Source organism: Triticum dicoccoides, chromosome 4B (assembly GCF_002162155.2).
Source record: "Triticum dicoccoides isolate Atlit2015 ecotype Zavitan chromosome 4B, WEW_v2.0, whole genome shotgun sequence".
Classification (NCBI taxonomy): domain Eukaryota; kingdom Viridiplantae; phylum Streptophyta; class Magnoliopsida; order Poales; family Poaceae; genus Triticum; species Triticum dicoccoides.
This window is the reverse complement of record NC_041387.1, coordinates 115,782,618-115,806,417: the sequence shown is the minus strand read 5'-3', so window position 1 is coordinate 115,806,417 and position 23,800 is coordinate 115,782,618. Positions and strand designations below refer to the sequence as shown.

Sequence of the window (23,800 nt, the reverse complement as noted above, 5' to 3'; positions counted from 1 at the left end):
GCCGGCGACACGGCGAGGCGCGCGGGAGCTCTTCGGCCGGCGACACGGCGAGGCGCGCGGCTGGGCGTCGCGGTGAGGCGCGCGGGACGGCCGTTGGCGAACGTGGCCGGACCTGAGACCGTGGCGCACGCTGCCACCTCCGCCCTCCTCCGGCCTTATCTCCTACGGAACAACCTACTCATGCATCGGTACCTAGCCACCATGCCATCTCTTTCCCTCTCAATCCATTCTTCATCAGGTTTTGCCCTTCGACCATAATCTCCATCATCCTGTCGAAATTGCATTTTTGGACGAAACATCCAATGTCGACGCTGGGTTCGTCGGAGGAAGAAGCGCCGAGTTCGTCGGAGGTACAAGAACGTCCGTCGAGACGTGCATTGTCTCCTGTGGCGGCTACACAAGAGGTATCTTTCCCCTCTTTTGTAGTTATTGTTTATGTCCCTTTGCTCGATTTCTTCAGTTAACAATTAGCTTTGCAGAATATAGATATGCTAGCTGCACCTAGGTTATGCTTTTTCTTCAGTTAAGAATTAGCTTTACAGAATAGATATGCTAGCTGCACCTAGCAAAACAGGATTAGGATGTGTAAACAACTTTCCTCCCTGTAGTTTCTGGGGTTGCAGACCCATGTTCCCATGTGTTTTTTTGCTCAAAGCAATGCCCAAAACATCTTTGTATCACACAGAATATATTGGTCCACTGCTGTCCTGCTAGCATGTTTATAAGTGTTGGATCTTCAGAGCAGTGGCCAGTGGGCTATTTCACAATAATGCCTGTAATTTTACTTCAAAAAAATGTATGTAATTTGATTCTGTTGTACTACATTTTCTATTTGGAATAAAGGGGTGCTTCAGTTTGGCTGTGTTCATAACTAGCTCATCAATCAAATCAGTGATCCAATAACTTTTTACAAAATTAACAGAAAAACAACAACTGAACCATCATCGTACTCCTATATGTACAACAAAGCGGAAACATGGTTTAATTGGTCATTAATTTCAGATGAATATTGCTCAGCAGTGATTATATGTCTACAATAGTAACACTTATTGTTTTGCCCTGGTAGCATGTTTATAAGTGCCCTATATAAAGTATATGCACATATTTTATGTTAAATCAATGTCATAATCTGTCAAAACTGCATTACAGTTGCACATGACCTGATGTGCAAATTTTTGTGTGGAGCTAACTTCTTTGAGCATGTGGCCAGTGTGTATCTGCATATTTTTCAGTAGAATTAAGTGTCTGGTGCCACTTGAGAGAATAAAAGAATGATCAGCTATTTTTTGTCACAGTTATGATTTAGTCAACATTGATGCCCATATGCAAAAAGCTTATTCTGATTTGGAATTGATTTTTTTTAGGCCCTTAAGATGAGTGATGAACATCTGTCGAGCCGTCCAATGTTGTATATGGCAGCTACACCAGAGGTATGAATCCCCTTCATATTAGTTTGCATATGTGAGCCCAGGTACATGTACAATGCGTCTATTATCGTGGCACTTTTCTCCATATATACCTTGTAATACTTTGTCTTATCTAATAGAAGCTGGGTGTTTTCCCTTGCGTCAGGGAAAGAAAATTTAGAAGAGCATGAAGTACATGTTCATTTTCGTATGTATTTTGGGGTCATTGCATAGTGAGCAAGATTAAGGTTATAATTAACAGATGAAAGCATATTCTTCAAGCTCAGAAGTAAACTAATTAAAATTGCCAAGAATCACAATCATCACAATTATCAGCCATGCAAGAAATCAAATGCCAGGTCTTAACACCACCTGATCAGAACAAAAGTAACCTCTTTATTAGTAGGTAAAAGATAAGCCCAGACAACGGTCTGTATTTCAGGAAACTTGGTTTTGGAATGATTGATCTCCATGTGTAATTCAAATATATAGTGGCAAAATTTGCATTACTATTCCCTGATCTTCCTCCTTGCCGAATTTATGATTGTCTTATACTATATCAGTCGACTTTGCAGCCATTGTCTCCTTAGACCTCATCGCCATCGTCTCCGCCGACTTCGCCGCAAGACAATCTGCCATCGCCTCCGCCGACTTTGCCGGAAGACCATCAACCGTCGCCTAGACCTACTTTGGTTCAGGTACTTTTGAAGCATCTGATGGGTCACATATATTTGTCAAATCGCCACTTTACTGTAGCAAATATAGCCGTTGCCGACAGTAGACTATATTTCACTGACAATCAACACATCATGCACTGATACATAGATGGATTCTGCTTGTACTTGACAGAAGCAGAGAAAATTCGTAAGGAGTGTTTAGTAGTTTAGTACATAGGTGAACAGAAAAAAAGTAGTTCACAAATAAGTGATGGACGGGTCTCAATTATTTTCAAGAGGGCATTATGTTTACGGAAAATTGTTGCTCACCGTATTTTGACAACTAGAAAAATGCAGTTCTGCTTGAAAAATTAAATGTATGATTTTTCTTTAGGTTCTGCGCTGAGTCCGCGGGTCTCACAAAGATGTAGGATAAATAAAATGTCAAAAAGATCAGATTACTTCTCATGTAATATATCATACCGTGTGTCTTGGTCTTTCCTATTTTTTCTGGTTTTGCAGCCTAGAATTTTTTAACATGCGCATATATAGCTACTTAATCAACTGAGTTCCTTCATGCTGTGTGGCAGACCACATTTACTGATATGATTTACTTTCTCATTCTAGAATTTTGCTTCCACACATGTCCAGCAGTAGTCTCACCCCTTTGTGTTGTATTTTGCTCTTGGATTTTTGACGTAGATGTGAAATTTGAGCCGACTATTCTCACTGTTATGCAAATTCATCTGTGTACTATGATTTCTTGAAATAGATAGCCAAAATAAAAGAAAATTGTGGAAGATGGTGCTCCTGAATTTGGGGTTTAGATATGTGCAGCAGGTTACTATTCAGGCGGAACCTGTCAACTCCCCAAGTGATTTTCTTGTTCTCATAACTTCGAAACTTGTCCAGCTGCTCAAAAGGTCCCAAATCCATTGTAGAATTGGTGGTTGTCGATCTTCCGAAAGTATAGTTTGACCAATTTCTTGTGTAGAAGAACTACTTCAGTCCTGATTCTAAACTCATATGGAGTCTATCTGGTTGTACACAGTGCGTGACTGTCCAGGTCCATTAGTTAATCAATTATTTTATTTCTATAAGGCTAGAAAGCCTTTATTTGCAGATATCATTGCTAGCTTCCGTCATAGCTGGGATCAATGAAAGAATCTGTACTTACAACCTGTTAACCAAAATAGCAATGTGTTGTGATTTTGAGGTCAGTCGCTAAAACAATTATGTACTTACAACCTGCATGATGGTTTCTATGGCCCTCCTCCGGTCAGAGCACTACTATGCAATAAACATAGCCTTTGCACAATTCTAGCTGTCAATTTTGCAAACACCTTGGATACAGTGTGTATCTATTGCCGGGAATGTCAGGAGTCCCATTAGTAAGAAATGATGGCTCTAATACTACTCTTGACACACACATAATTAGGAGTTGTCATTTTAAGATGGTTACTATTTGGAGTACTTTGGCCAGTATTCAGCGGTGTTCAACATCAACGAGATTATTATTCAGCTTCAGAGTATGATTGCATGTATTGCTCATTATCTCTTTTTCCCTGTTGGCAGTCCTAAGTGGCTTCGCACTGATGCAAGACGAACAACAACCGGCTTAGATGAGTCACTTCAGTGGTGTCTTGAAAACAACATGAGCAAGACTGGAGTTGATGGGCATTCGAGACTGTCCCTTTTTGATGGAAATGTTCTTCAGCTGAATGAATCTCACCTTGTCAAGCAAAAGATCAGCGATCTCGTGCAAGGTCCAAATGTTACCGGTGATCATGGCTCTACAGAAATGAACAACTGCGACCAGTCAGGTTACGAAATGTTCAGCCAATTTGACCATGTCAGATGCAGTTTTGCTTGGAAGAAACATAATTTGTGCATTCAACTACAGTTGTTGTTGCGCTCACAGGAGAAACGACTTAGTTTTGTATTTCAGGCATTGAGACAGTCCACTTTCTAAAAGAGGTGATATATTTGTAACCTAACTGTGCCCACGATCAGCAAGAAAATCAGTACATTGAAGTTTTTATTTGTTCGATGTACCCCAGAAATTTGCTGTCAAACAACTGTTATAGTAGGATAGTTAAGTGGATGTTTTTTTTTGGCTTTACATCATCACATGACTACTGACCTAAATGTTCTCTGCCACACTAGCTTTCCTTTTAAGAGAAATTTGTAGTCTAACTGTTGTAGCAATTTATTTTTCATGCATTTTGAATGTTAATCAAGACCAATGATGTGCATGACTCCTGTTGTTATGCATCCGTTCTGACAACTACATTTCCCCCACAAATTTGCATGAATATATATAGACATATATATGTGGACTAAACTATTTCCCTTAATTATTATATTTGCTTGGTTAATACATATATTTGATAATATGTTATTCTAAAACATATGCTAATATAATTATTGGCGGTATGATAGTGGTTTAGAATCAACTATACCATTTACAATGTTGAAATATATTTAGTTTGGTACATCCAAAATGTTTACAGCTTATTAATGTCTCAAGTGAGTGATAAAAAAATTACGTGTCTAACTATGCAAGCACTCGTGACTATCATTTGTTTTTTAATTTTCCAAACATTTTTCGCAACAATAGTCCTGTCATCTTGATGTGATATATTGATATGTTTGGAAATAATTTACATGTGTATCCATTTTTCTAATATATTTCTAATTCCTATAAACACAAAAATATCCTTAAAAAAGTTGTTTCCGTATTTAATACTAGCATTGACCTCTTCTACGTTATCAAACATGTTATGATGTAAAGATCGTGCCTCTTAGCAACCGCTTCAAAACACACTTAGCATTGACCATGAATGAGTCTCACTAAGAAGTAGTGTCCGACTCGCATTTTACACAAGTGCCCTTTAGTGGAAGGGTGCATGTTTTTGCTCCCGTGACAGTAGGGATTTTTTACCCGGTGCAACGCACGGGCACTTTTACTAGTGATATGAGGGAGGGGAAGGAATTCTTTTAGGAAGAGAAGCTCCTCTCTCCCATAAAAATATCGAAACAGCGCATAGGTTTATGATTATGGGAGTTTAGTGGTGTGGAGGTAGACACATTTGTCAGATACTCCCTCCGTTCCTTTATACTCCCTCTGTTCTTTTTATGTAAAGTGTATTATTTTTGGCATAGTGACCAAGGCATGGAATTATAGACATGTTAGGACGAAATTATCCTTGACAAATTTATTTGTTAGTGAAAAGTAAATCAGTTAGTCGAGGAAAGTGTGAGATACATGCAATCGACAGAGAGAGATACTTTCCTTTCTTTGCTACAAAGATAGATACAAACAATCAGGAGATACATACAAACAAAGGTAACCTAAGGTGCATTTCTTCTAGTTCCTCATAATTCCCTTATTAGTCCTCTAGAAAAAGGGAAACTATTTTCTTCTAATTGTTTGTACTATATGTCATCTACTATCACTATAAAAGAAAGAGAGGGCGGAGAACCAGATCATCCTATCCATCAAAACCTGCAATCTGATGGTCTATATTACTCCAGCATACTAAATGCGTTTTACGCTTTAATTACCCATCATGCCATTACTTAATTATTTACCTCGTCCTGTGTTTAACAGCAAGCCACCGTAGTTTAGTTTAGTGCCCGCAAATCCCCTTGCGCACCGTGGTAAAAAAAGGGAAACGTTTCGGGCCGGCGGACCGGCCGAAGCTTGAGCCAGTCGTCTCCCACGCGCGAACCAGCGAGCAGTGGCCCCACGAAAAAAAAATCTATCCCGTGCCTAATCCCTTAGAAAATGTTTTGCACCTTACGTCCGCCCGAGCGCTCGGCCGGTCGCGCTCGCTGGCACGCCTGGCTGTGGACCACAGATGTTGCATCGGACGCATCAACGGGCCCACTCACCGCCCACCTTCTTCTCTCCCTTATCTCTTCGCAGTCAAACCCCATCCGCTCCATTCGCTTTCCTTCTTTTCCTTTTTCCACACCAGCCAGCTTCCGCTCCCAAATCCTCTAGCTCTACACCGGCTCCGATCGTGAGGAGGGGAGGCATCGCCTGTGATGCAGGCTATCACGTCGGTGCTGCTGGGGACGACCACGTCTCCGGCGAGCTTCTGAGCAGCACTAATCGGCACACTGACGGGGTGGGAGGAGCTGGAACGATGGTGACCCGGGGAGGCAGGCGGCATGCCGAACCGGTGAGCGGTGTTGCTGCGACCAACGACAGAGAGCCCACGCACTCATGCTGCAAGTCCGACGGGATGCTATGGCCAACGAGAGCTGTGCTGGAACCGGTCTCGCGCGATGCTGGAACCAGCATGGGTAGATGCTGGAACCGGCCATGGTCAGAGCTACAATCACAGGGCGTTTTTGCAGGCGGCACTAGTGCTACAACCGCTTTTCTTTCTTGCTGGTACCGGTGGCGATTTTTGCTGGAACCGGCTACAGATTTTGCTACAGATCATTAATTGGGTGGCGTTTTTTGCTGGAATCGGCAATTGATTTTGCTGGAACTAGTTTTTTTATTTGCTACAATCATACAACTAGAGTCCGGTTGTTTGAGTTTATTTGTTGGTACCAGTGCTTATTTTCGCTGGAAGTAGCAATCTTTTTTGCTACATTCTTTTTTGTTTTGCTACAATCGAACCACTGAGTCTCCCTGCTGAGTGATTTTTGTTGGAACCACATTTTATCTTTGCTGAAACAATAATCTTTTTTTTGCTACAACAGGTAAGTTTTTGCTGGATCGTCTTGATGTTTATTTGCGGACCGCTGGTGACAGAGGCATAATTTTTGCTGGAACCTGCGATGTGTTTTGTTGGAACTGTGTTTGTGATTTGTTACCATCAGCGACGCCATTTTTTTGTTCCGAGATTTGTTCTTTTTGGCTGACCACGGGTGGTGAAAGCCAGCGACGGCAAACCAGATGTGGATGGTCGTCGGAAGTACCGGCGCAGCTCATTTTCTGCTCTTTGTGATTGCAGCTCTAACCCATGGTTGCAGTACTTCCGTGTTGCAATCCTCGACGGCCACGCGGTGATAGGTGGCGGGGCTGTAACCGACCGGGGGCTAGGCGTGCTGGACGGCACACGTGACTATCTGAGATGGGCGGAGGTGAGCGGGGGAGAAAGAGAAGCGCCAGCGTTGACCCAGCGGGATGGAGGGAGAGGAAGGAGACGAATCTGGGATGCATCTAACGGTTCCACGAATAGCAATCAGACGGCTAAGGGCCGACCGGCCGAAAGGCCCCACGATTGTGTTCGCCGCAACCGCCGCACTCCACTTGCCGCCCCCCTCACCTCTCCGCCGCACACACCCGCCCCCCTCACCTCTCCGCCGCCTGCCCCGCCTTCCCCACGTGAACCGGTTCTACGCGTCGCCCCTCATCCTCGGCAGCGAGAGGCACGGGGGAGCTGCCGCCGGTCAAGATGGGCGGCGGGGCGCCGGGGCGCCGCGCTCTACCTCGGCACCAACGCCCTCTGCGACGTTGAGGGCGACCACCGGGCCATCATCTTCGACCGCCTCGACGCTGGGGGTCGAGGACAAGATAACCAATCGCCGGTCAATCTCGCTCCTCGGAGGCGAGCGGCGCCGTCACCGCCCCGATTTGTCCGGTTCCGGCCTTGATTTATGGTCGCCCTTGGCGTTGCTCTGTGCAGGTCTAGGTATCCCGAGGGGACTCGCTCATCATCCCGTGGATTCGAGAGGCCGGTCATCCAGGACGTCCGCGCACGACCCAATTTCGTGGAGAGCACCTCCGGAAGAAGGGGTCTCCAGATGGTAACTTCCTCCTCACCTAGCACAGCACAGATGCCTGATTTACTGCTTAACTGCGTGCCAAATCCATGTTTGGGACCGACCAAGCGGTTGGATTTTACTTGGACATGCTGTTGATAACCTGGAAATTTAGCCTGTAAGAAGATTGGGCAACATTTCAAAGTGATTATTTGCAATTTGGGCAGGTAGGATGGGCTCTGCTACATGTAAATGGTTCTGGCATTTCCCATCAGTCTCCTCCCTGCCGTCATCGTCCTTCCTGCTGCCAGCTCCGCCCTTCTCCGCCTTATCTCCACGGCAACGATTCTGCTCCATCCATCGGTAAGTAGCGACCATGTCTTCTCTCTCCCTTCCAATCCCTATAGTATTTTCCCCATGGTGTTTCTTTTGGATGATGGTGAAACTCAGCGACAATGACCAGTGTGTTTCTTTTCGATGGTGAAACTCAGCAACAATGACCACTGTGTTTCTTTTCGTTTTATTCCTTGGTCATAGTTTTCCTGAATCCCCATGATTTTCATTAGCTGTAACTGATAAAGTAAGGCATGGTTGTTTACTTCGATCAAATCCGGCTCCATTATCAAATAAAATGCTAGGCGATAATAAGTTGGTAGCACTTCTCTTTTTCCAGAAGAGCTGGCATGGTGGACAGGAGTGCTCTTTTGGTTTTGCTTAGCTGTAGGATAAAATTCTGAAATTCTGAAATTCTGAAACTCTGAAACTCTAAAGACATCCTACGACCTTTGTACTGATTTCTGTAGTTGATGTTGCTAATGTTGTTGTACATACTACATAATGTTATAACGGTGTTAAATTCTGAAATTCAAGCCTCCCATTGTATGTGGCTGAAGTGCCGAATTATCTCTTTTTCTTCTTACAATACCAAAATATGAGCTGCAAAAGTGACTCAAATTCCTCTTCGCTCACAAGTAACTACACTGGTAATTGTCCATGTGTGGATCTGGTTGACATGACCATATTGTTTGATGTTTTCCATTCAATTCTAACTACAATATTGTTTCTAGATAAGATATTGTTTTATGTATTATTATGGGTGTATTTCTTAAGTTTCGTGCACAAGTTGTTGATATTTACACAATACAGAGTGTCCTATGAATAAATGATTGTGGCCATCATTAAGAGTATTCCGCCTCTGAAGTATTTTTTCTTCTATGTTAGTGTTTTGACTCTTGGGCATTTGACAAACGGTTCACAAATTAAGTTCTTGATAACAATTTCAGAGGTGGAGGCTGGCCTGTAGCTCGTGTGCACGGAGGAGAAGCACACTTCACTGAGAAGTTGTTGCCACTATCCTCGGTGCCACCGCCAGTGACGAAACTTGGTGGTGAGCCTCATCTCGCCCCCTCTCAGTTCTTCTGTTTTGCTCTGGATGATCTCTGTTCATGTTGTTAGTGTTTAAAGTATCTCTTGTTGTTCTAGGCTTCTAGCTGATAATCTTGTTGGTCGCTATCAGTGTGGTGCACATACACCTAGGCTTTAAGTTGTTGTGATTTTTCTATAAGATGTTGAGAGCATGGAACTGAAATTGACATCAGAAATAGACTTGTTAAGTGTTTGTGTTGCCACCAATCAAAAGCTGGTATGTAATCTACAAACCAACATAGTCGACCAGTGTGATTTGATAAATATGTACACTTGTACAGAAAGGAGTATGAACATGCAGTTAAACTTACGATCATCAATTTTCCACTTTTTAATAACTTGTGTTCTGAAGCATTTTGTTTTCTCCAATTACATGATTTAATAAAATAACATATGGCCAGTTCATTACAAGTGTTGTTTATTGTAGCGTATTTCGGTCATATCTTCTAACATACTTCAGGGTTGCATTAGTGGAAAACATGCTGGAAAGAGAGTGTTCATCCCTATGATCCCTTTGGCGCCCTTGGAGGACATTTCGCTTCCTTTCAAGTTGATGAAGAGGAAACAGTTCCCTGTTTGTCAGAGTTATGCAAAGACCATTAACATAGCCCAGGGGCAAACCATCCCAACTGTCGGTATTTACCTTCCGGAGCATGTACTCTCGCATGCCCAGGTTTATCTTGCACTGTCAAGAGGTGTGTCATTGCAGACAACTCGGATTCTGGTAAAGCCAAATAAAATATAGATTCCACTGGTAAAAGCACCAAGAACATTGTGTACGGAGATATCTTGTAGGGATAACATAGTTTTGTTATCTAAACTTTGGATTTTTGATATGGCTCCTATATGTACAATATTTTTTGGACTAACATTATATATGTTTATAATTGCAGCTTTTTGTCTGGTCGCACCTATAGGCAGTATAGAGGATCTACTCTCAGTAAGCTCTACAGCCGATCATTTTTTCCGCTTCCACTACTTCTTTTACCTTACTTTACACGGTGTAATCTGTTTCAATGCTATGATGCACTATACGTATGTTCTGCATCATTTTCCTTGTTGTATCTACTGAGACCTATTGTTGGAGCATTCATTTTATTGGGATTCTATATCTAAGATGAAAACGTAATAAGGTGAGGTTTAGAATTTAATTAAGCTGATCAAAGTGTGCTTACTGGTCAGAATGTGCTTATTACTGGTTTCCTATGCTATTTTTACGACTATAAAAGTAATTATGTCCTATGAGTCTTGGAAGGTGTGAATTCGAAATCAACTATATTTCTTGCTATTCTGGTTTAGATGCTTTTGAGGCCTCTGATTCTACACTATTCAGCCTCCTTGATGAATAACAGTCGACTCAGATAATGTTTGAGTATGTTTCTCCTAAAGCTAACTGACCAACATCTGAACGACTTCGACTGCTGCATACAAGTCCAGCTAAGCACGGTGCAAGTATAACTCTGTCAGCGGAAATGAGATGTATATAAGACGTCCTTATTCACTTCATTTTCTATATATTCACGGAGGGGGTGTCTCGGTTTGGTTTGCTGCAGGCTTTCATCGATTTACTATGTTGATTCATGTGTTCCTTTTAGTCAAAGGTGAGGTGCTCAGATTTAGAAAATTAGTTACTCTTATTTTGTTCACTTCCTAACTTGCAAGAAACAGGACCAGTCTCTGTAATGTACATATTGTTTTGTTATTCTCATTTATGAGCATGAATATGTCTACCATCAAACATATTAGAGTTTACAGCCAAGAAATACCTACTTAAGCATTAACATTGTATATAGACAGTATACATTAAGACGGTCAGTGTTGATGCTAATTTCAGCTTTTTATTTCTGGAGTTACAAATTAACTTTATTTGAAATGTTAATATGTTTATCTCAATTGGAAACAGTCTTGCTGTACCATTGAAGTTATTTAATAAGGGATGCTTCTTTTATATTTTAGGATAAGATTTGCGACCAGCTTCATGTTCTCAGATAATACTGGTGCATAATGCATTCAGGTTGCATTTATCAGACTGCACCTTGTTATCAGATTGCCTGTACAAAGACTGAATTTTGTTGGCTGGTACTTGCGGTGAGAAGCAGCATGCACATGTTGTGCATTAGTTTGGTGGATTTCCATAGCTTAGCATATGTATGAGAAATATATTATATACATTTTGTATTGGTGGTGACTCTTTTCTTTGAAAGGTCAAATCATTTTATTATTATTGATTGATCAGCAGCAAGGTAAATAGACAAGACTGAATGGTTTCTGGAGAAAAGGCACAACGGCAAGTTGGCAAGGTTGTGGCTAGCTGCGTGTGGTGGAGATGGTTTTGTAGTGTGTAGTGGGCATGGGAATCTGTTGCATCCTGAAGTAGTCCTCAGTGTTTGTTTGGCAACCTTTCTTATGCAAATTTTTATATAGGTTCTTAAATATGAATAAAATTTTCCTCAATTATGAAATTTCTTGATCCTAGAAATATAATTGATAACTACATAAACATGCATTGCACCTAATGACATGCTAGCGCAGCCTAATACCTCAATTTTCATTCTACTCCACCCAGTTTAAAGTAGTGCATCAACACTTAGGCCTCCAATGGTAGTGCCTCTCCACTTGTGCTATTTTCTGTTGCTTCATGCGCAGGGTTATTATAGGTTCTTGAAGCTACTCAACCTTGTCCCCTATAAATTATAGCGAGGCATTACTCCAGTCACAAGGTGATGCCTGCTACATCGACAGTGAAGATGCACACAACATTTTGGATATTGTATGAGAACTAATTAGGCTATTAAGAAATACTGAGATAATAATGTTATTTGAGTATCTGACAATGATCACAAGTATTAAGAAATACTGATAAAATAATATATTTATGGCTCTTTGTGTAGGGTGCTACATCAAAGCATTTTATTGATTTGTAATACTTTTTAGTGCAATCACAATATCTATGTCGGTTAATTCTCGCATATGTATGTAATATTAGTTGTGACGTGCATTTGCACGTGCGCGCTAACTAGTTGTAGCAAAAGAAGGAAAGTACCACCTCCACGCACATACGGACGGGCGTACACGGCCCGTTGGGACGGGTACGAGCTTCAAGACTGTGATGCCCGGATAATCAAGTTATAGTAATTCCTTACTAATGGTGCCATGTCATCATGACTGCTGTTGTTAAACTTGTGTTGGTTCGAAACCGGTTCAAATTTCAAATTTAAATCAAAGTCCAAAATTCAAAATTTTCAAACATGAAAACTAAAATCTTGATCATGTGACAAATATTCACTTCTTATTTATGATGGTGAACCAACATTTTTTTTGTTTTCTTTTTGTAAAGTGTTTAGTGCACAAAAATAAAATAAAACAAAGTGCAAAATAAAAATAAAAATAGAAAAGGCCTCCCCTCCCCCGTGGACCTCCGCCCACACCCAGCCAGCCCACCCCGCGCCTCCCCGGCCTAGCCCAGCCCACTCCCCCGTAGTCGTCCCCTTCCCCCTGTTCACCAGACCGAGGCGTTCGCCCGCACGGTCGCCTCCCGACCGCCTCGCCGAGGGGATAAGGCTGAGCCCCCTCCGGCCTCGTCAGCCCTCCCTCACCCCGCGCAGATATTTTTCCCTCCACCTCTTCCCTCTCAATGGCTCTCCCTCTCCCCCAGATCCCCTTCTCTCCCCCCTCACCGAACGCCATCGCCGCCGCGGCTCCGTCGTTTCCCCGGCCATCAGCGGCCCCGCGACCGCTGACTGCAACCGCAAGCTCCGCCAGCGTCCTCCCCTTCCCCTGACGCGTTCGGTTGGAGTCGGGGTACCCCGTAGGTGCCACGTCGTCATCGTCCTCTCCTCCGGCCATCGCGCGACTGCGCCGTCGACCTGCTCCATCGGTTCTCCCCGCGCCCACTGCCCAGACCCTACGCTCTCACAGTGAGCTCCACCTCCCTCTCCCCCTTTTCCTCGCCGTCGTTTTCGACCGCTAGTGCCCGATCTCGACTCGCCCGAGCTCGCCATCGTGCAACCTCGTCGCCGGCAGCCGTCCGACGACCAAATGGTCATGCGCACCTGCTCATCGTGCTCGCCCACGCGCGTAAATGCCTTCTGGCCTAGCCTTTTGGTTGAACGCGCCCGCTTTGCCGTTTTCCTCTCGCGACCGATTCCGGCCGTGCGCCGATGTGCTCGCCGCCGTAGCTATGCTGCGTCCCCGGCCTCGCTACTCCCGCCATCCGATGCGGCCCACCCTCAGCTTTCCAACGCACCCGAAAATGCGGCAGATGGCCACTCGTACGCGAGATCCGGGCTCGCCGGAGTTGTCGCTGCCGTTCGGCCTCGCCGGCGCACTCCGGCGGCCGAACTAACTCGAGCCGACGTGGCGCCGCAGGCCCCACCGCTCAGCCACTGAACCTGGTTCCCCCTTGGCCCGGTTGACCCAGTCAACGCTGACTTGGTTGGCCCTGTTTCCATGACATGTGGGTCCCGCCCGTTAAAATGTTCTTTAAATAACTAAGTCAGTAAATGAATTAATTAGCTAATTAAATCACTAATCACTCACTGACCAGTAGGCTCCATCCTTAATTAATACTAAATAGTTTATCTAAAACCTAATGAATCTACTGTGAGGCTGGCATGTGGGTCCCACTGGACCCACAGGTCAGGTTTGACCCCAGTCAACCGTCCTGTTGCCTGCTGACATCACCTCTACGTCATGCTGACGTCATCCACTACTGTTCTGATTAATGTTGAATTAGATAATAAAATAAATGCGAGCAAATGTCTAAAAACCTTTGAAAATTCATAGAAAAATAACCGTAGTTCGGATGAAAAAGTTTTCTACATGAAAGTTGCTCAGAACGACGAGACGAATTTGAATACGTGATCCATTCATCCGCCACACGTCCCTAGCATAACAAATGTTGAACTTTTCCCCTCCGGTTCATTTGTCTGACGGACGTCCGGAACCGGGAAAACCTTCCTGGATGATTCCCCCTTCGCCAGTATCGCCTAGCGCCGCGTTAGAACACCTCTAGCATCACTTATTATCTTGTTGTGCTTATGTTTGCGTGTATTTACTGTTTCTTCCCCCTCTTCTCTCCGGTAGACCCCGAGACTGCCGCTGATGCCGCGTGATCAACTACGTCGACGACGACCCCTTCTTCTTGTCTGAGCAACCAGGCAAGCCCCTCCTTTGATCATCCCGATATCGCCCATTCTATACTCTCATGCTTGCATTAGATTTTGCTACTATTATTGTTTGCTCCTATTCTGATGCATAGCCTGCTTTTGTAACCTACTCATTGTACCTTACCTGCTTATCCTAAACTGCTTAGTATAGGTTGGTTAGTGATCCATCTGACCCCCAGTATTTTCCTTGTTGCCCCCGCTTCATCATCGACGACTCGATCGACATGATCGACGACCAGAGCCCGACACCTCACATCAAATCACGCCCCTTTAGTTGCTCGACTCTGCAGAGCTACTATCGAGTATCGAGGGTGATCCCTCATAACGCACTCCTGATGATAATTCTGTAGTGTAGCTATTCGGTCGTGGTCATCGAGGGTGATTTCCTCTTTCACCTTTCCCGATACGGCTCAGTCGTTCAACACCTCAAGCGTGAACCTCGAGGGTGGTCCCTCTTACGTTCACCTTGATGATTACATTGAGTGGAATCCTCCGTGGGTGATTCCTCGGGTTTTCCCCTTGATGTTTGGACACACAGTTACCTTGACTTTACTTGAGACCTTGGTGGAAGTCGGGCGGGCCTGGAGAGCACCCGCAAGATTATGACGTGGCACGGCCGGGCATTCTGAGCCCTTGTCATAAGTCCACGAGATGGGGCGACGGGGTCACTTTCGATCGTGAGTCTCTGCTCGTCTCCGCAAGCTAATAATGCACTATGGTTTGGGTATTTGTTCTGAGTTGGCCTCCGGCCTTTACGCACTAACCACCACGCGAGAATAGATATGGGCCTCGACGTCGCCGTATCAGCCGAAGCTTTGTCAGACGTCCAGTTCAGCATTGTGTCCGGGCCGGGTCGTGCCATCCACTTCTCGGGTGGTGCTGGTATCCCCTTGCGCACAATGATCCGGAGTGCAACGGGCGATGGGCCCAGACCCCGGAGTGCTTAGGATGTAGACCGGCGGGGACCTCTCTGCTGAGCCTAGGTCAGGCGGCGACGTGTTGATCTTCCGAGGGCGGGCATTGACCCTAGAAAGGTGTGTCCGGCAAGAGTGATCGAGCGTGTTGGAAAACGTGGTGCACCCATGCAGGGAAGATTATCTATTAATAGCCGTGTCCATGGTAACGGATGTTCAGACTTATATCCTGATCTTATACAACTACAAATGGATACTTGAGATATGTGGCTCCGGAATTGCTTTCTCGTAGGGAGTCGAGGAAGGATCTCTGGGCCTTAATGTTACAACATGCTTGTTAAATATAAACTGCTATTCTTTACTCTTCTACATGCTGCAAGATGCTCAGAGCTGCGTGAAGATGCTAGTCTTCGATAGGCTAGGCTTTCCCCCTCTATTCTGGCATTCTGCAGTTCAGTCCATAGATACAACCCTTCCATTTTATACAAATGCATACTTAGTATAGATCTGATGCTTGCGAGTACTTTGGATGAGTACTCACGGTTGCTTTGCTACCCCTTTTTCCCCCTTCGTTCTTCTTTCCGGTTGATGCAACCAGATGGTGGACCCTTGGAGCCAGATGCCACCGCTGATGGATGCTACTACGTGGAGGCCGTCGACGACCAGGAGTAGTTAGGAGGTCCCAGGCAGGAGGCCTTGCCTCTTCGATCGTGTTGCTTTTTTGCTGGCCTTCTTAAGGCACCCTTGCTTAACTTATGTCTGTGCTCAGATATTGTTGCTTCCGCTGACTCTTGTGTATCGAGCTATGTATTCGAGCCCTCGAGGCCCCTGGCTTGTAATATAAAGCTTGTATTATTTTATTTGTGTCTAGAGTTGTGTTGTGATATCTTCCCGTGAGTCCCTGATCTTGATCGTACACATTTGCGTGTATGATTAGTGTACGGTCGAATCGGGGGCGTCACAAGTTGGTATCAGAGCCGACTGCCTGTAGGATCCCCTTTCCAACTCCTTGGCCGAAGTTGAGTCTAGTCTTTGAAAAACCGATTTACTAACATGGTTGTGTGGCTTACGGGCCCACATCACCAATTGGGTGGTATTAGGATCTTTTATTTCTTGTCTATACTCTGGGAATCTGACTTCTCTTCTATTCGGGTTAAGTGATTTTGTTAACTCTAACTCTAGGTTCTCGTAAATACTTTCTCCCGGAGAGCCCCTTCATTCCAGATGATGGCCCGCTTCACTAGAAGATTCTGAAGATACTCTCCGATGCTTTCCTCGAGACCCTTGTACCCTTAGCCGATGCGATTCCTACCACCGATAAATCCTTATGCGTAACTACCTATGTTGTAGTTCATACCTTCATCCCCAGTTGCTCTTGTTATTACAAGATGTCCTGAAATACTCTTCGATGTTCAGCGGATCCTTTATGCTTACTGCCCAGCAGTTCCTTGCCGCACGAATACCCCTACAGATAATTACTCTCTCTTATCGAGTATCCATTCACCCCAGTTATTCTTATGCTTCATAAGATACTTGGAATACCATCCGACCTTCCGATAATCCTCTCCAACTATTGCTCTGCTAATGTTTATCTGCTTGCATTATGGTTACTTCCATTTGTCTAGCAATACTCATTAGCATCCTTTGTCATCATAATTTTGAGCATTTGATTCGATTCGTTTGCGAATGCTCGCGATCATTAGTCCTATTTAAAATTCTCCCGTTGGTTTAGACATCACTCCGAACATGAGCTGGTGTTCGACAAATCAAACCTTGATTGATTATCGATCTATGTCTATTCTACTTACTTGTCTTTGAGCAGAGCCTCTGCATCTGATCCCCCATTATGGAAATATTCCTTTGCATTTGAGCTTTGAATTAGTTAGTTGTTTCTATAACCTGACCTCTTGCACTCTTTCTTCTTATCGTTGAGTACCGATACTCACATCAGATCCATTGTGGACCTCCAGGTCTTTTGTTGGGTTTTATCCGACAACGTCCTTCTTATTCAGTAACCTTGCGAGCCTTTCCCCGGATACATAATGCCTTTGGTAAATTGTATCCCCTGCTTTTGTCAACCATGCTCTGCTTTCGAGCTTGAGTTATTTATTCCTAAAGTTTGTGGAATTTGTTCCTAAGATGCCCCGATGGGTTGACTCTATGTCTTCCCTAAATCCGGATGAACTCAAAAGTTATGCAGGTTATACTCTATTGGCTTTTCGCCAGGTAAAATTTTAACGCTACAACTTCTTCGAAGGCGAGAGGTGAATGGAAAGTTGTGCATTAGAGAAGTGGGAGTCGACCTTGAACCTTTGTGTTCATGCCCATGGACCTGATGTGGAACTTATCATGGAAGCTTCTTGAAATAATAATAATCCCCTTTTTGATAAGTTCATCTTGTATCTATGTTTGGTCCTTTGCAACCGTTGTTCCGACCAGATTGTTCTTCTTTGATCTCAGTTCTCGGACAAGTTAAAGTACTTGTCCTCTGCAGATCTTCTCATCTATCCAACCTTTATCCGGTTCTACCTTCGAGTATTACCCTCTAGTATCTCGAGATTATCACGGAACTACATAACTTCTTGTGAGTTCTTCATCAACTATTATTTCTCGCCGATTCAAAATTTCCACGGGTTCTGAGTTGTTAGACACTCGAGAACACCGATAACTGATTCGAGTCTACACTTTCCTTTCCATTGTTTTGTTCAACCTTTCTTGTAACCTATCATACCTAAGCAGTGATAATTCCTTGCTTATGTAAACACCTCGGTGTACAAACTCTGTCAGTAAGACCTTGTTACTATTGTTGATGACATTCCAGTAGCCACCGATGGACGAGAACCTTGCCTATTGGTCCGCCTCGTCTTAACGAGCAGGAAAATGGTTCTCTTCGTCCCTCGCCCTTGGTACCAACGTTGTTGCCAACATAACTGACAGGTTGTCCTCTGACCTGCCTTGCTATCATGACCGTGCAAAATGCAACGCCTTCTTGCTTTTAACCCACATGGTGGGCCCATAACCCACGGTTCCATAGGAACGAAACCTGACTCTCCTGTACATCTTTGTCTTCCTAAGTTGCTCCTCACGCTTGGCTTTGTATGTAATTCACGAGCCACCTTCTTGTGATCTGTTCTGCTATCAGATGCATCGATGCGCTGGACCCCTTTCACACTCTGTTTCAGACATCAAACGATTGTCCATCCGCTTGAAGCTTCTTATTGCTCCTCCTTACCTTGCTCTCGATGACTTTCTTGAATTTCAACTCGAGAGATGCCTCTATGCCATGTAGCGAGATAGCCCCCAGGTACCTATCTTGTGTTGAGCCTCGTCCTTTTCGAGTCTTTCCCCCTTACTCTACCCCTTAAATCTCGGGACGAGATTTCTTGTAGTGGAGGAGAATTGTGATGCCCGGATAATTAAGCTACAGTAATTCCTTGCTAATGGTGTCACGTCATCATGACTGCTGTTGTTAAACTTGCGTTGGTTCGAAACCGGTTCAAATTTCAAATTCAAATCAAAGTCCAAAATTCAAAATTTTCAAACATGAAAACTAAAATGTTGATCATGTGACAAATATTCACTTCTTATTTATGATGGTGAACCAACATTTTTTTTGTTTTCTTTTTGTAAAGTGTTTAGTGCACAAAAATAAAATAAAACAAAGTGCAAAATAAAAATAAAAATAGAAAAGGCCTCCCCTCCCCCGTGGACCTCGGCCCACACCCAGCCAGCCCACTCCGCGCCTCCCTGGCCTAGCCCAGCCCACTCCCCGTAGTCGTCCCCTTCCTCCCGTTCACCCGACCGAGGCGTTCGCCCGCATGGTCGCCGCCCAACCGCCTCGCCGAGGGGATAAGGCTGAGCCCCCTCCGGCCTCGTTAGCCCTCCCTCACCCCGCGCAGATATTCTTCCCTCCACCTCTCCCCTCTCAATGGCTCTCCCTCTCCCCCAGATCCCCTTCTCTCCCCCCTCACCGAAAGCCATCGCCGCCGCGGCTCCATCGTTTCCCCGGCCATCAGCGGCCCCGCGACCGCTGACTGCAACCGCAAGCTCCGCCAGCGTCCTCCCCTTCCCCTGATGCATTCGGTTGGAGTTGGGGTACCCCGTAGGTGCCACGTCGTCATCGTCCTCTCCTCCGGCCACCGCGCGACCGCGCCGTCGACCTGCTCCACCGGTTCTCCCCGCGCCCACTGCCCAGACCCTACGCTCTCACAGTGAGCTCCACCTCCCTCTCACCCTTTTCCTCGCTGTCGTTTTCGACCGCTAGTGCCCGATCCCGACTCACCCGAGCTCGCCACCCCGCAACCTCGTCGCCGGCAGCCGTCCGACGACCAAATGGTCATGCGCAGCTGCTCATCGTGCTCGCCCATGCGCGTAAATGCCTTCTGGCCTAGCCTTTTGGTTGAACGCGCCCGCTTTGCCGTTTTCCTCTCGCGACCGATTCCGGTCGTGCGCCGATGTGCTCGCCGCCATAGCTATGCTGCGTCCCCGGCCTCGCTACTGCCACCATCCGATGCGGCCCACCCTCAACTTTCCAACGCACCCGAAAACGCGGCAGATGGCCACTCGTACGCGAGATCCGGGCTCGCCGGAGTTGTCGCCACCGTTCGGCCTCGCCGACGCACTCCGGCCGCCGAACTAACTCGAGCCGATGTGGCGACGCGGCCCCCACCGCCCAGCCACTGAACCTGGTTCCCCCTTGGCCCGGTTGACCCAGCCAACGCTGACTTGGTTGGCCCTGTTTCCATGACATGTGGGTCCCACCCGGTAAAATGTTTTTTTAAATAACTAAATCAGTAAATGAATTAATTAGCTAATTAAATCACTAATTACTCACTGACCAGTAGGCTCCACCCTTAATTAATCCTAAATAGTTTATCTAAAACCTAATGAATCTACTGTGAGGCTGGCATGTGGGTCCCACTGGACCCACAGGTCAGGTTTGACCCCAGTCAACCGTCCTGTTGACTGCTGACATCACCTCTACGTCATGCTGACGTCATCCACTACTGTTCTGATTAATGTTGAATTAGATAATAAAATAAATGCGAGCAAATGTCTAAAAACCTTTGAAAATTCATAGAAAAATAACCGTAGTTCGGATGAAAAAGTTTTCTACATGAAAGTTGCTCAGAACGACGAGACGAATCTGAATACGCGATCCATTAATCCGCCACACGTCCCTAGCATAACAAATGTTGAACTTTTCCCCTCCGGTTCATCTGTCTGACAGATGTCCGGAACCGGGAAAACCTTCCCGGATGATTCCCCCTTCGCCAGTATCACCTAGCGCCGCGTTAGAACACCTCTAGCATCACTTATTATATTGTTGTGCTTATGTTTGCGTGTATTTACTGTTTCTTCCCCCTCTTCTCTCCGGTAGACCCCGAGACTGCCGCTGATGCCATTGTGATCAACTACGTCGACGACGAGCCCTTCTTCTCGTCTGAGCAACCAGGCAAGCCCCTCCTTTGATCATCCCAATATCGCCCATTCTATACTCTCATGATTGCATTAGATTTTGCTACTGTTATTGTTTGCTCCTATTCTGATGCATAGCCTGCTTTTGTAACCTGCTCATTGTACCTTACCTTCTTATCCTAAACTGCTTAGTATAGGTTGGTTAGTGATCCATCAGTGACCCCCAGTATTTTTCCTTGTTGCCCCTGCTTCATCATCGACGACTCGATCGACGTGATCGACGACCAGAGCCCGACACCTCACATCACATCACGCCCCTTTAGTTGCTCGACTCTGCAGAGCTACTATCGAGTGTCGAGGGTGATCCCTCATAACGCACTCCCGATGTTAATTCTATAGTTTAGCTATTCGGTCGTGGTCATCCAAGGTGATTTCCTCTTTCACCATTCCCGATACGGCTCAGTCGTTCAACACCTCAAGCGTGAACCTCGAGGGTGGTCCCTCTTACGTTCACCTTGATGATTACATTGAGTGGAATCCTCGGTGGGTGATTCCTCGGGTTTTCCCCTTGATGTTTGGACACACAGTTACCTTGACTTTCCTTGAGACCTTGGTGGAAGTCGGGCGGCCCCGGAGAGCACCCGCAAGATTATGACGTGGCATGGCCGGGCATTCTGAGCCCTTGTCATAAGTCCACGAGACGGGGCGACGGGGTCACTTTCAATTGTGAGTCTCTGCTCGTCTCCGCAAGTTAATAATACACTATGGTTTGGGTATTTGTTCTGAGTTGGCCTCTGGCCTTTACGCACTAACCACCACGCGAGAATAGATATGGGCCTCGACGTCGCCGTATCAGCCGAAGCTTTGTCAGACGTCCAGTTCAGCATTGTGTCCGGGCCGGATCGTGCCATCCACTTCTCGGGTGGTGCTGGTATCCCCTTGCGCACAACGATCCGGAGTGCAACGGGCGATGGGCCCAGACCCCGGAGTGCTTAGGATGTAGACCGGCGGGGACCTCTCTGCTGAGCCTAGGTCGGGCGGCGACGTGTTGATCTTCCGAGGGCGGGCATTGACCCTAGAAAGGTGTGTCCGGCCAGAGTGATCGAGCGTGTTGGAAAACTTGGTGCACCCATGCAGGGAAGATTATCTATTAATAGCCGTGTCCATGGTAACGGATGTTCAGACTTATATCCTAATCTTATACAACTACAAATGGATACTTGAGATATGTGGCTCCGGGATTGCTTTCTCGCAGGGAGTCGAGGAAGGATCTCTGGACCTTAATGTTACAACATGCTTGTTAAATATAAACTGCTATTCTTTACTCTTCTACATGCTGCAAGATGCTCAGAGCTGCGTGAAGATGCTAGTCTTCGATAGGCTAGGCTTTCCCCCTCTATTCTGGCATTCTGCAGTTCAGTCCATAGATACAACCCTTCCATTTTATACAAATGCATACTTAGTATAGATCTGATGCTTGCGAGTACTTTGGATGAGTACTCACGGTTGCTTTGCTACCCCTTTTTTCCCCTTCGTTCTTCTTTCCGGTTGATGCAACCAGATGGTGAACCCTTGGAGCTAAATGCCACCGCTGATGGATGCTACTACGTGGAGGCCGTCGACGACCAAGAGTAGTTAGGAGGTCCCAGGCAGGAGGCCTTGCCTCTTCGATCGTGTTGCTTTTGTGCTAGCCTTCTTAAGGCATCCTTGTTTAACTTATGTCTGTGCTTAGATATTGTTGCTTCCGCTGACTCTTGTATATCGAGCTATGTATTTGAGCCCTCGAGGCCCCTGGCTTGTAATATAAAGCTTGTATTATTTTATTTGTGTCTAGAGTTATGTTGTGATATTTTCCCGTGAGTCCCTGATCTTGATTGTACATATTTGCATGTATGATTGGTGTACGGTCGAATCGGGGTCGTCACATAGACGCACGCTGGGCAAGTGGCAGCCGATTCGGCGGGATCCTCGGAACGTGCGTGCAGGTATTTGTTGCAAATCAATGTACGTGCGCGCGCGGTGCCTACACGTGCAGGTACATGTCGATCTGGAGCACGGCGTTGTTGGTGGTGGCGTTGTAGGTATTCGTCCGAAGCAGGCCGTATCCAGCAGCCCCTCGGAAGGCGCCGGTGCCGCCGACAACCGGCAGCTCCCTGACGGTGTCGAGGATGGCGTCCCTGGCGAACACGGCGACGGTGCTGCCGTTGTGCTTCCCCGCCGTGAAGAGCATGTTGGCGCTGAGCAGCAGCGCGACGTCCGTCTGCGACGCGAAGAGGTAGAACCCCTGCGCCCTCCCGATGACCGGCGACGCCGCGCCGGGCCCCTCGGTGAGAGCGTCGTCGATGGTGTACATGTCGCCGAAGCGGTTGGTGGGGTCGTTGGGCAGCGGCGTCAGGCCCCTGACGACGCGCACCGCCGTGGCCGCGCTCGGCGCCACCGCCGTCACGATGTCGTGCATGTAGAAGCGGAGGTGCGTCGTGGCTGGAGCCACCGCGGCGACGAGCGCCAGAGAGGCCAGTGCCATCAGCTGCACGCTGTGGTGGATGGCCATGGCGCGCAAGTACTGGCCGACTTACGCGCCGTTCCAAGGTGTATAAGAATTGCATGGCGTAGGTAGGTGAGATCGAGATGTTTTGTAGAAAGTGCTCTTCATCGTGACAGGTTGGTGCGCGAGCGGGGCCAATGGTTCTCGAAGCATGAGATGCCCGGGTGGACAGGATCGATCCATTGATCCATGAGATACTTTTGCGTGCATGTGCGGCCAGCTGTTCTGGCTGATAGGATTGAGCAACTGCACTGCACAGTGTCAAGTCCAAATCGGAGTTCGGTAGGAGTACGTGCTCAATTGTGAAGTTGGACCGCTCGATCTGCGTCAGCATGTCGCCATAATAGCGTCAGATACTTCTGGGGAAAACACGCATTTAGGCACTGTTTGATGGCAAAATATTTTCTATGTATCTGCTGCTCCCTTACGGTGGGATGAATATTTTTTTGAGTTGTTGATTGTTTTTTGAGATAACTATCCACTTATTTCAAGCCATGTGGAATGAAATATGGAAGATATGATATAGTCAGAACCGGATAAA

General features: G+C 46.1%; 2 protein-coding genes across 8 annotated transcripts; one reads left to right on the top strand and one right to left on the bottom strand.

Moving 5' to 3' along the window:
* Positions 1-7,093: 7,093 nt before the first annotated feature.
* Positions 7,094-12,084, top strand: LOC119295361. Of its 7 annotated transcripts, none has more exons than XR_005143941.1 (5): positions 7,094-7,615; positions 7,714-7,834; positions 8,017-8,152; positions 9,073-10,815; positions 11,171-12,084. XR_005143941.1 is itself a non-coding variant. In XM_037573770.1 (4 exons), the coding sequence occupies exons 1-4, from the start codon at positions 7,212-7,214 to the stop codon at positions 9,090-9,092; spliced, it is 681 nt and encodes a 226-aa protein (XP_037429667.1). In that variant the 5' UTR covers positions 7,094-7,211; the 3' UTR covers positions 9,093-11,676. The 7 variants fall into 7 exon arrangements, 1 of the variants encoding a protein (XP_037429667.1); XR_005143946.1 differs by having other exon boundaries at positions 9,073-9,176; positions 10,108-11,676; XR_005143944.1 differs by having other exon boundaries at positions 9,073-9,176; positions 9,686-11,676.
* A 10,500-nt stretch (positions 12,085-22,584) lies between these two features.
* On the bottom strand, positions 22,585-23,286 carry LOC119293446 (dirigent protein 21-like). The gene has a single exon (XM_037571930.1). It carries the CDS (start codon positions 23,263-23,265, stop codon positions 22,738-22,740), a length of 528 nt encoding a protein of 175 aa, XP_037427827.1. The 5' UTR covers positions 23,266-23,286; the 3' UTR covers positions 22,585-22,737.
* Positions 23,287-23,800: the final 514 nt, after the last annotated feature.